Source organism: Panthera onca, chromosome A1 (genome assembly GCF_046562875.1).
Source record: "Panthera onca isolate mPanOnc1 chromosome A1, mPanOnc1 haplotype 2, whole genome shotgun sequence".
NCBI classification, from domain to species: Eukaryota; Metazoa; Chordata; class Mammalia; order Carnivora; family Felidae; genus Panthera; species Panthera onca.
Window position 1 is genome coordinate 124,775,902 of NC_138339.1, and position 12,187 is coordinate 124,788,088.

The window sequence follows — 12,187 nt, forward strand, 5'->3', positions numbered from 1 at the left end:
GAAGACAGATCTATGCCCTTCATATCCTGGATTTTTCTGCTGATTCTCTTCCTCTTTCCCCATGAAACCAAATCCCCAATATTGTTGCAACTTCTCTCTCACCTCCTCAGCAACTTGTACTCATGCTCCCTTTCTTTGTCTGCCTGTCATCTAGGATGGGGGAACCAGGGGGCGCCGCTGTGCCATTGAAGCAGATATGAAGATGAAAAAGTGAAGCTTCAGAGTACCCTCACTGAGCTGAACCTGAAGTAGAAGTAAACAAGATAGAGCTTGGGCTTGTGGGCCCAGTTCCAGAAGTGGAAGTTACAGAAGAGGAGGCATCTGGGCCATGTGACATGAGCTGGGAAAATCTCTGTCAGAGAGTTGGAGTAGCACAGTTGCCTGTTTTAGGGCAAAAATCATGGGCTGTGTTAATGTCCTAATGTGTAGCTAGCAGATTGTAGCTAGTTTGTACTGTCTTGTGAAGTGTACAGACTTTTTAAAAAAACAAAAACAGAAAAACACCTGTGAAATGTGTGTGTACACAATACACAATAAACTCTGAAAGAAAAGTCTAGTCTTTGGTGTGTTCTCTCTGTGTATGCGAATGAGAAACTTGTGGGTTTTTTTCTGCATGATAATTGTTTTATCATCTCTGGAAACGAGATTATTGCGGGGGGAGTGGTATTATAAATATGAGCTGTTCAACTGCTTGGAGAAGGTAAGTAACCAAGACTGAATTTAGAAATAATGTTTTAAAGTGTTGCATCATGCAGTGAGGATAATCTTATTAAGCTTTTCTTGAATGTTTGGGAAAACAAAGTTTTCAGTGTTCTGTTCATGGCATTGCTTTTGAAGAAGATTAGAGCATGGACATAGGTCGTACTGACCTTTTTCTCAGACATCGGTTCTACCTAGTGTACTGTCTTTGCAGATGATATTTTTAGGACATTATACTATTTCCTTCCTATTTCTATATGTAGGGTTTATGTGTAGTTTAAAATTCATTGTTGGGGCGTTTGGGTGGCTCAGTCAGGTAAGCGTCTGACTGGCTCGGCTCATGATCTCGCGGTTCTTGAGTTTGAGCTCCACATCGGGCTCTGTGCTGACAGCTCAGAGCCTGGAGCCTACTTCAGGTTCTGTGTCTCCCTCTCTCTGCACCTCCCCCACTCATGCTCTGTCTCTCAAAAACTAAACTTTAAAAAATAAAAATAATAAATTCATTGTTATCTGAAGGCTAAAATCCATGTAAGAATTAACAAATTTATCATCTAAGTTTATTCTAAATTTTGTTATTTAATAACTGAAACAAAATAGTTATGAGCCTTATTATAAAGAAATAGGTCAATAAAAAAGAAATAGACATAGGGTATTGTCTAGAATGTAGAACCTCCTTAAGAAAGATGTGTTTAAGAAAGTTATTGGAAGTTGCAGATCTTTATGGCTTGAACTATATAGCTTGTTATGATGCTCAAGAAGTAGAAGATATGTTCCTGTGAAGTGATAGAAAAGAGTTCAGTCGATCCAGGAGTTAGAAGATTAAGTAACTGTAGTATATTCTCAAAGCAGTCTACAAACTTGCATGTGATACAAGCAGTGAGGCCCTAAAAATTGGAGAGGACTGTGGAGGAGATCCGTTAAAGGACATAGACTTTGGCTTGGCAGAGAAGGTGATGGGTGAGCTTGGCAGAGCAGATTAGATTAAAGATCAAGACACTGACCACGAGGCTATGACATTTATTCCGGAACAGAGGATGAGCTTTGAGAAAAATAGTGGATGAAAATGGGGAAGTGGGCTTGCTTACTGAATACCAGAGAAGGAAAGAGGATTAAGTAAATAGTGTTGATGATGGGCATAAGGGAATTGGGGAGAGCAAATTATTTTGGAGATATTCAGGAAGTGATAATGAGTTTTAGAAATGTTGAGTTGAAGCAGGTGGTAGAGCACCTGAAGGGAATTGACTTTTGGATGCATGGAAAAATGAGACCAGAACACACATAAGTAAAGGTAGAGGTTTAGGAGCCATTTGAATAGGAGTCATCTGATCAAAGTTGAAACCTCAAAATACAGACATTATTTTAAGGAAGTATTCATGAGGAAGCAGAGGCCAAGCAATATAGAAGACAAGGATTTCTTGAAACTTGTAGAAGGGAGGATAAAGGGGTAAGAAAACCAAGATCGTGTAAATGAGAAGGAGGGTATTTTTAAAACTTGATATTGCAGTTCTCATTCTGAGAAGTGAGCGGTAAATATGATCTGGAGGGTGCCTCAGGTAATTTTAAAGGATGTTTTGAGGATTTAATAGTTGATAAATTTAAAATGCCTGTACACTGAGCAAAATATCCCTTGTCTTTCAAATGGATTGCCTTCCAATTGAGTTTAAGGGTGATTTGGGATAGAAGAATTCTGTTCAACTAGCTAGCTATGCTCTTGTCCGTCCTTCCTTCCTTCCTTCCTTCCTTCCTTCCTTCCTTCCTTCCTTTCTTCCTTTCTGAGTATAAGGAAACCCAAGAAAGAATTACTGGGTAATACCTTTGTTAAACTATTTTAACTGTTTGACATGGGGCTTTTTCATTTTTATTCCCAATGACAAAGATTTCCTCTCCTGTCTCCCTTCAGCTAGCTTTTATTCTTTCTAATGGTGAGTAGAAAGAAATTTCTGAACCTTTTATCTTTCTACTGAACTTTGGAGATGGAAACGTCTTAAAAACAGTGATGTGAGTGAATTTAATGCATTTTTTTTCTGTGTATTTACAGATGGGGCATGAGTGGGTTTGGTTGGATTCAGAGCAAGACTATCCCAATGACTCTGAGCTGAGCAACGACTGCAGGTCCCTCTTCAGCTCATGGGATTCCAGTCTGGATCTTGATGTGGGAAGCTGGAGAGAAACAGAGGAGCCAGGGGCTGAGGAACTAGAGGAAAGCAGCCCAGGGAGAGAACCTAGTGAGCTGCTTGTGGGGGACGGAAGCAGTGAGGAATCTCAGGAAGAGGCAGAGCAAGTCAGCTGCCAGAATCTGCTCCACTTTCTTTCTGAGGTAATGGGGAGCCATTGTTTCCAAAGTTTGGAAGTCCCAAGTTTCTAAGAGAATGCTTATCCATACACATTTCTACCACTTTTGATATTGTTGACTAAAACAAAAGCTCCATAGTGGCAAGAACTAAGTTAATGGCTATGTCTCTAGCACTTGGTGCTAATACAAAACGTGTGCCAAATACGTACTTTTTGACTGAACGTTCTAAGATTCCAGGTATTAGAAGCCCAAGGTCATAGGAAGTAGGATTTCTCTGTGTAAGACTACCTTATGAATAGCATTGCAGTTTGTTTTTCTGAGTTATGGGAGGCAATGCCCAGACTCTTTTTGAAGCTTATAACTTCAAAAGGCAGTATTTTGCAGTGTCCTTATTACCTTGGTTAAGGTTTACCACCAGCAATAAACTAAATTGGACAGAGTCTGTGTGGCAACTTCACACATTCAGGAGAACCTAGGTAAAGATCAGCAAGAATCCAACTCCTGTGTTGTGTTCCTTCTATCTGGATTGTCCATGGCAGATAAAAATTTTCAGCATTTTTCTAGACTGCCACTCCCAATTGATCACGGTTGACACAACGTGAACAATGAGAACGCAAGCTTCTTGAAGAGGCAAGAATGATATCTATCTTGTTTACTATTAGGTGCCTAGCAACTAGTCCAGTGTCTGTATATATGAGATATTTTATACATTTTATTTAAAAAATTTTTTTAAATGTTTATTTATTTTTGAGAAAGACACACAGTGTGAGTGGAGGAGAGACAGAGAGAGAGTAAGACACAGAATCCAAAGCAGGCTTCAGGCTCTGAGCTGTCAGCACAGAGCCTGGCATGGGGCTCGAACCCACAAACTATGAGATCATGACCTGAGCTGAAGTCGGATGCTCAACCGACTGAGCCACCCAGGCGCCCCCATTTTATTATTTTTTTAATGTTTATTTATTTATTTTGAGAGAGAGCACAAGCAGAGGAGGGACAGTGAGAGATAGAGAGACAGTAACCGAGGCAGGCTCCAGGCTGTGAGCTGTCAGCACAGCCTGATGCGGGGCTTAAACCAACAAACTGCGAAATCATGACCTGAGCTGAAGTTGGACACTCAGCCAACTGAGCCACCCAGGTGCCCCAATATTTTATACATTTTAAATGATGGAATGAATGAATTAATCCATTTCCATCTCAAACTTAGTCACATTCACAGTATAATCATGTAACATTATTAATATGTAGATGATCATTTCTATTGGTGTTCTTATGCATCTAATAATAAACTATGATTGCAGGTAGCTTATTTAATGGAGCCACTGTGCATTAGCAGCAAAGAATCAAGTGAAGGTTGCTGCCTTTCGTCTGGTGCCAAACAACAGGAGGGAAGGGAAATTGAAGCTACTGAAGGAGAAGAACCATGTAGAGAGCCCGGACAGCTTTCAGCCTGGGTAGACACCCTAGTAGCTAAGAAGTCACTGGGAGAAAATGGAAGGCCAGAGGTGGCTCCAGCTCCCTCAGATATTTGTGCAATTCAGCAACTACATAGAGAGAGTGAAGAAGTAAGTGGATAACTTAAACCATCTGACTGATTGGTCCTCTGTCCATGGAGGCAGAACAGAGTGGTTACTGCATATAGGTTATCTCCAGTGAGTTAGCTACCTGGGCTCAAATCCTGGTTTTAGCACCAGTTAGCTGTGTGACCTTGGGTGTGTCAGTGAACATCTTAGAACCTCAGCTTTTTCTGCTGTAAATGGAATAATGGTGCTTTCTCTACCTTAGGTTTGCTATGAAATCTAAATGAGACATTTCGTGTAAAGCTCTTAGCTTAGTACTTGGCTCATAGTAAGCAATGAATAAAATTTAGAATGCCATTGTTGTTAATATTGTCTGATCCACTAGACTAGTTAACCTAAGGTCCACACGTCATGCTGACAGTTTTAAAAGAATACAGCATCCATCTAGCAATTAGTATATTGCTTTTTCATTTTTTTTCTTGGGGTATGGAATCACAGTTCTCCAGACATATTGTTAGCAAGAAATCATTGATGTAGGTCTAGTTAAGTCACCTTTCTCTGATTTCTTTTATAGCTTTATATAATTGACCCTTCTCATCTTAAGGTCAGATTTCATTTACCCCGTACAGGTAGAATTACCTTGCAGATAGTAAATCTCTTTGTAAAGTTTCCTTTGTTGCCCGGCATTCTCAGGGGAAGGTTCAGCAAGAATCCAAAGAGGAGGACAAGGGTGAAGGGTATGTGTCAGAGTTGGAAGACCAGCCCTGTTCAGGTGAGTGTGATGATGACTTCAGCATTCAGGAAACTCCTTTGGTGGATATCCTTTTCAGCCGTGCTACCTCCTCAAAGTCGTAAGTATGGATTTTTATCCAAGGTTGTTAAGATTCAGACTTTTATTTATGCCTGTTTTTTTTTTTTTTTTTTTTTTTTTTAGTGTTTATTTATTTTTGAGACAGAGAGACACAGCATGAGCAGGGAAGGGGCAGAGAGAGAGGGAGACATAGAATGTGAAGCAGGCTCCAGGCTCTGAGTGTCAGCACAGAGCCCGACGCGGGGCTCGAACTCAGGAACTGTGAGATCATGACGTGAGCCGAAGTCAGACGCTTAACCGACTGAGTCACCCAGGCGTCCCTATTTATGCCTATTTGAATTTGTTACCATGAACATGGATTACTTTTATAAATTAAAGGAAATTAGAATTGCAAAACACTAGAAGTAGATTTAAATATAATTTTATTGTACAAATAGAAGTCTGTATGTTTTCCTCTTATAAAACAAATCTGTTCCAGGTGCCTGGCTGGCTCAGTAGAGTATGCAACTCTTGATCTTGGGGTCGTGAGTTTGAGCCCCACATTGGGTGTAGAGCCTACTTAAAAAAAAACTGTTTCATCAACATTGAGAATCTCTTTCATAAATAACTTTTCTCTCTAATTACTATCTTTATTTATTCAGGAAACCTGGCTCAGTCAAGTTGCCCCTCAAGTCTAATACTCAAACTCTTCTTTCAAAAATACTAAAGCAGCTTCTCTTAACTTGAAATATAAAACTTGATATTACTTTTGGTTAATAGTGATTATTAAGAGAATATTTATAGAGTTTGGGGTCTCTTATGGAAGCATTAAATATGTTTTTACTCCTATGGTGTTACTCCCTTCAGATATTAACTAGAAGTGCTATGTATTAAGAAAATCTCATTACCCACCTGGGAGAGACAGAATACCATTTGTGAAGTTACTGTTTCCTTTCTGTCCTGTTTTATCCCATAGGTCTGATCTAGGTCAGAGTGACCCTGTTCGGGATCACTTGCTATTTAAGAAGACTCTCTTGCCAGTCTGGAAGATGATTGCCAGTCACAGGTAGGTCTCCACACCACTCTTGGCATTCACAGCCACTCTTCTCATTTAGAGTGACTTTCCAGGGTTTCTTCATCCTGTCAGAGTTTGTCCCTTAACAGGTTCAGCAGTCCTTTTCTGAAGCCTGTATCAGAAAGGCAGGCCCCGGGATACAAGGATGTGGTGAAAAGGTCAGTGAAAAAGGGGTCGAAAAAGGTTGGTTGCTTTTATATCTGTCTTTTCATACTTTTATTTCCCATTTATTAGTTCCTCCCTTCCTTCCTCTCTCTTTCTCTCTCTCTCTTTCTTTTTTTAAAGATTTTACTTTTTAAATATATTTTTTAATGGTTTATTTTTTTGAGAGAGAGAGAGAGAGAGAGAGAGAGAAGGAGAGAGAATATGAGTTGGGGAGGGGCAGGGAGAGCAGGAGACACAGAATCTGAAGCAGGCTCCAGGCTCTGAGCTGTCAGCACACAACCCAACACTGGGCTCAAACCCATGAACTGCCAGATCATGACCTGAGCTGAAGTCAGACACTTAACCAACTGAGCCACCCAGGCAGCCCATAAAGATTTTATTTTTAAGTAATCTCTACACCCACCATTGGGCTTGAACTTACATCCCCGAGATCAAGAGATGTATGTTCTGCCAACTGAGTCAGCCAGGCACTCTGATTACTTCTTTATTTCATTTACATTACTTATAAACTCAAGATATATTTTACAGCTGAACAAGTTTGTAAAGTTACGGTAAGTTTGGTCTTCATTTGGGAAGGAATGCAGGGAACAAAGGGTAAATAATAGGCTGTTTTCTTTTTCAGCATTGATTTTTAAGTAATATCCATTCATCTTATATTAGTCTTTGATACTGTTTGATACTGCTCTTTTGGAACAAAACTTTAAATTTTTTTTTTTTAAGTTTATTTATTTATTTTGAGTTGGGGGGCAGAGAGAGAGAGAATCTCAAGCAGGATCTGTACTGTCAGCACAAAGCCCAGTGTGAGGCTTGATCTCATGTATTGTGGGATCCTGACCTGAGCCGAAATCAAGATTTGGATGCTTAACTGATTGAGCTACCCAGGCGCCCCTGGAATGAAACTTTGAAAAGAATGCTATATTCATTAAAGCAGTTGTAGGTATGCTAAGGCAAAGATGCTACTCCAAATGTTTATTTACACACATTGGTTGATAGCACTATTTTGGATTTTTATAGCATAGTTCACCTAAAATGCTGTCATAAACTAGTGTATAAATAGTGTAAAAGATCAGGAAAGGACGTTTGGAGACAGACTACTTCATTCTCTAGATAAGGAAAGTTAAGGCTCAGAGGTGCTCATGACTTGGGAGTGATCAACAGTGAATAGCAGAACTAGATCTAAGCCAGATTCTTTTTTTTTTTTTTTTTTTTTTTTTTTTTTTTTTTTTAAGTTACACCCAAGTTAGTTAGCATATAGTGCAACAATGATTTCAGGAGTACATTTCTTAATGCCCCTTACCCATTTAGCCCTTCCCCCCTCCCACAACTCCTCCAGCAACCCTCTGTTTGTTCTCTATGTTTAAGAGTCTCTTATGTTTTGTCCCTCCCCTGTTTTTATATTCTTTTTGCTTCCCTTCCCTTATGTTCCATCTGTTTTGTATCTTAAATTCCTCATATGAGTGAAGTCGTATATTCTTTCTGTGACTAATTTCACTTAGCATAATACCCTCTATTCCATCTACATAGTTGCAAATGGCAAGATTTCATTCTTTTTGATTGCCGAGTAATACTCCATTGTATATATATACCACATCTTCCTTATCCATTCATCCATTGATGAACATTTGGATTATTTCCACACTTCGGCTATTGCTGATAGTGTTGCTATAAACATTGGGGTGCATGTGGCCCTTTGAAACAGCATACCTGTATCCCTTGAGTAATACCTAGTAGTACAGCTGCTGGGGCCATAGGGTAGTTTTGTTTTTAATTTTTTGAGGAAGCTTCATACTGTTTTCCAGAGTGGCTGCACCAGTTTGCATTCCCACCAGCAGTGCAAAAGAGATCCTCTTTCTCCGCATCCTTGCCAACATCTGTTGTTGCCTGAGTTGTTAATGTTAGTCAGTTTGACAGGTGTAAGGTGGTATCTCACTGTGGTTTTGATTTATATTTCCCTGATGATGAGTGATGTTGAATATTTTTTTATGTGTCAGCCATCTGGATATCTTCATTGGAGAAGTATCTATTCATGTCTTTTGCCCATTCACTGGATTATTTGTTTTTTTGGGTGTTGCATTTAGTAAGTTGTTTATAGATTTTGGATACTAACTTTTTATCTGATAATGTCATTTGCAAATATCTTCTCCCATTCTGTCTGTTGTCTTTTAGTCTTGCTGATTGTTTCCTTCACTGTGCAGAAGCTTTATTTTGATGAGGTCCCAGTCGTTCATTTTTGCTTTTGTTTCCCTTGCCTCCAGAGATGGGTTGAGTAAGAAGTTGCTGCAGCCGAGGTCAAAGAGGTTTTTGCCTGCTTTCTCCTCCAGGGTTTTGATGGCTTCCTGTCTTATGTTTATGTCTTTCATCCATTTTGAGTTTATTTTCATGTATGGTGTAAGAAAGTGGTCCAGGTTCATTTTTCTGCTTGTTGCTGTCCACTTTTCCCAGCACCATTTGCTGAAGAGACTGTCTCTATTCCATCAGATATTCTTTCCTGCTTTGTCAAAGGTTAGTTGGCCATATGTTTGTGGGTCCATTTCTCGGTTCTCCATTCTGTTCCATTGATCTGCGTGTCTGTTTTTGTGCCAGTATCATACTGTCTTGATGATTACAGCTTTGTAATAAGAACTTGAAGACCAGGATTGTGATGCCTCCAGCTTTGGTTTTCTTTTTCAAGATTGCTTTGGCTGTTCGGGGTCTTTTCTGGTTCCATACAAATTTTAGGATTGTTTGTTCTAGCTCTGTGAAGAATGCTAGTCTTATTTTGATAGGGATTGCTAAACCCGATTCTTAACTTCTAGTTCATTCCTCTTTGTACACTGCTGTGTCTTCTCTTATATACCCACTTTTTGTGTCTCATTAAATAATTATTTAGGTAAACATTGACTTGATTCACATTCTTTATCTCCACACAAGGAGAAGGACATTTTTAACTTTTGATTATGTAGTAAGAGAAGTAGATTAAACAAGTATATGACTACACATTGTAAACAGTCAGTCAGTACGATGGGAGTGACTCATTGGAGCTCTTTACAACTTTGGTACCTGGGGCTAGCATTCCTCCTGCAGTAGTAAGAGTATAGTAGCTGGGCTTGTGGGCTCTGGAGTCAGGCTGCCTCTGAATTGGAATCCAAGCTATGTGACTTTGAGCAAGTATTTAGCCTCTCTAGATGTGTTTCCTCTTTGCCAATTGGTGATAATAAGGCGCCAGCTTATAGGTTTATTGAGAGGATAAGTGAGTTAATGTAGAAAGTACCTAGCACACCTCTTGGCCTATTGTAAGAAGTCAAATGTTAGCTGCTGTTGGCATTTTATTATCTGATGGGTATTGTTATCTTTGCTACTGTTTTATTTGCTATTTTCATTTACTACTTGGAGAGCTGGTTTTCCATGAGAGCATGTTAGGTCCCACATACTCACCATGAAAATTTGATTTTCTCTCGTTTTTCTTGGCCACCTGTAGACCCATGGACTTAACTAGCCTGAAAAGGAATCTGTCTAAGGGACGGATTCGTACCATGGCTCAGTTCCAGAGAGACCTGATGCTGATGTTCCAAAATGCTGTGATGTACAATGACTCTGATCATCATGTGTACCATATGGCTGTGGAGATGCAACGAGAAGTCTTGGAGCAGATTCAGGTAGTGTATGTAAGAGAGCTATAAGAAGAAGGAGTACAGGCTCTGGAATCTGATTTTAGTAAGTCTGAGAATAAGAGTGATGTTAAAATGACCTGTGTTCTCAGAGTTTATGTTTAAGGGTGACTAAAATCCCTGAGGTACTAACGTCGTACCTACTGCTTTGGAAAACCCTAAACCTCTGTAGGACCAGCTTTAATAGAATAATGAAGTAAAGTAGTATAGGAATACAGGCAGCACTGAAGAGGTCTCAAGAGAGTTGGGAATACAGAAGTAACAGGAGCTCCTACTTCCAGAACCTCAAATCAGAGGGCTAACCATGCAAACCAAAGACTGGAGTCACTCCATTTTTTGGTTGCTCTACCTATTGATATTAATGTATGTTCACACTGTCTCATCTATAGGGGTAAGACATGGTAGCCAAAAGAGGACAGAGAGTTTCTTTTCTGGGTAAGACCATACTTTAAAGAAAAAAAGCATAGTCAGATCTTACTGCAGAAAAAGAAATAAAATTACAGTCAAATCTCTGTAATTTTTAAGATTCATAACTTGCTATTACCTTGTCTTTGTAGGTGCTGAGTGTTTGGTTAGACAAAAGAAGAGACTTAAATAGTATGGAATGAGAACCAGCCAAGCCTGTGGATGTTGGAAAACCTCTTTTGTTAACCAGGAACTGCTATCCTGACCTTTTCTGGATTTGGGACCTCTTATTGATAGTTACAGAAGATCCCAGTACTTGTTTACCAGTTCTCTGTTGTCTTTTCTAATAAGAAAAATGCCTTAATTCACAACCAAGGAGTCAAAGGTGCCTGTGGACATAACATAAAACAGGGAAAGCTGAGATTTGGGGCTAAGCCATAAATGTTGCCCACAGCTTTGTTCCATAGGCTTGATTTAGATGTAACTAAATTAAACGTCTTATAACTGCTCTGTAAATAAATGTTATTTCACAAGTTATAGATTGCTTTTTAATGATTACAGAATCTGGTATTAAAGGACAGTATCTGGTGGAATGAGTAAGGTACTTGATTTGGGTTTCTTACATATACTGTCTGCAGTGGGATGGTGTAGGATGAAGCGAGAGTGTCTGTGATTTGTCTCCGTATTTATAAAGTTGAGATAATTGAAGCGTCCTTCAAATGGCTAGAAGGGTGAAATAAGATGAAAATGTTAGAAAACATCTAGTGCTCTTAAGATTCCCAAGGGGGAATAAAGATGCCTGTAGGCTGGCATCCTCTGTTGGATAAAAGAAACCAGCCACAGCAAGTTCTTACTTGACACATCCCCAAAGGCAAGGGAATTAAAAGCAAAAATGAACTATTGGGACCTCATGAAGATAAAAAGCTTCTGCACTGCCAAGGAAACAATCAAGAAAACTAAAAGGCAACCAATGGAATGGGAAAAGATACTTGCAAATGACATATCAGACAATGGGCTAGTATCCGAAATCTATAAAGAGCTCACCAAACTCTACACCCGAAAAACAAATAATTCAGTGAAGAAATGGGCAGAAAACATGAATAGACACTTCTCTAAAGAGGACATCCAGATGGCCCACAGGCACATGAAAAGATGCACAACATCGCTCAGGGAAATACAAATCAAAACTACACTCAGATACCACCTCACGCCAGTCAGAGTGGCTAAAAAGAACAAATCAGGAGACTATAGATGCTGGCAAGGATGTGGAGAAATGGGAACCCTCTTGCACTGTTGGTGGGAATGCAAACTGGTGCAGCCGCTCTGGAAAGTGTGGAGGTTCCTCAAAAAATTAAAAATAGATCTACCCTATGACCCAGCAATAGCACTGCTAGGAATTTACCCAAGGGATACAGGAGTGCTGATACATAGGGGCACTTGTACCCCAATGTTTATAGCAGCACTTTCAACAATAGCCAAATTATGGGAAGAGTCTAAATGTCCATCAACTGATAAATGGATAAAGAAACCGTGGTTTATATACACAATGGAATACTACGTGGCAATGAGAAAGAATGAAATAGGGCCTTTTGTAGC

The 12,187-nt window shown here is 39.6% G+C and overlaps 2 protein-coding genes across 8 annotated transcripts in view; both read left to right on the forward strand.

The window, feature by feature from the left end:
- The window catches only part of BRD8 (bromodomain containing 8), a 26,380-nt gene extending 20,017 nt beyond the window's left edge, over positions 1-6,363 (forward strand). For 6 of the 7 annotated variants that reach the window (XM_078450672.2, XM_078450663.2, XM_060636034.3 and 3 more), the window contains one exon: positions 155-556. In XM_078450672.2, coding sequence (XP_078306798.2) covers positions 155-214 — 60 coding nt within the window. In that variant the 3' untranslated portion in view covers positions 215-556. Of the gene's footprint in view, positions 1-154; positions 557-2,737; positions 3,017-4,290; positions 4,555-5,202; positions 5,282-6,275 lie in introns of those variants that run through there. The other variant, XM_060636033.3, reaches the window with a different exon arrangement.
- Positions 6,282-11,128, forward strand: LOC132681497 (bromodomain-containing protein 8-like). Its single transcript, XM_060636042.1, has 4 exons — positions 6,282-6,365; positions 6,464-6,532; positions 9,997-10,174; positions 10,744-11,128. The coding sequence occupies exons 1-4, from the start codon at positions 6,349-6,351 to the stop codon at positions 10,792-10,794; spliced, it is 315 nt and encodes a 104-aa protein (XP_060492025.1). The 5' UTR covers positions 6,282-6,348; the 3' UTR covers positions 10,795-11,128.
- Positions 11,129-12,187: the final 1,059 nt, after the last annotated feature.

What these genes read in the sequence shown, in the direction of transcription:
- LOC132681497 (XM_060636042.1), top strand. An exon ending in TACAAGGATGTGGTGAAAAG is followed by an intron (nt 6,533 to 9,996) that starts GTCAGTGAAAAA and finishes GGCCACCTGTAG; the next exon opens with ACCCATGGACTTAACTAGCC. An exon ending in AAGTCTTGGAGCAGATTCAG is followed by an intron (nt 10,175 to 10,743) that starts GTAGTGTATGTA and finishes TTGTCTTTGTAG; the next exon opens with GTGCTGAGTGTTTGGTTAGA.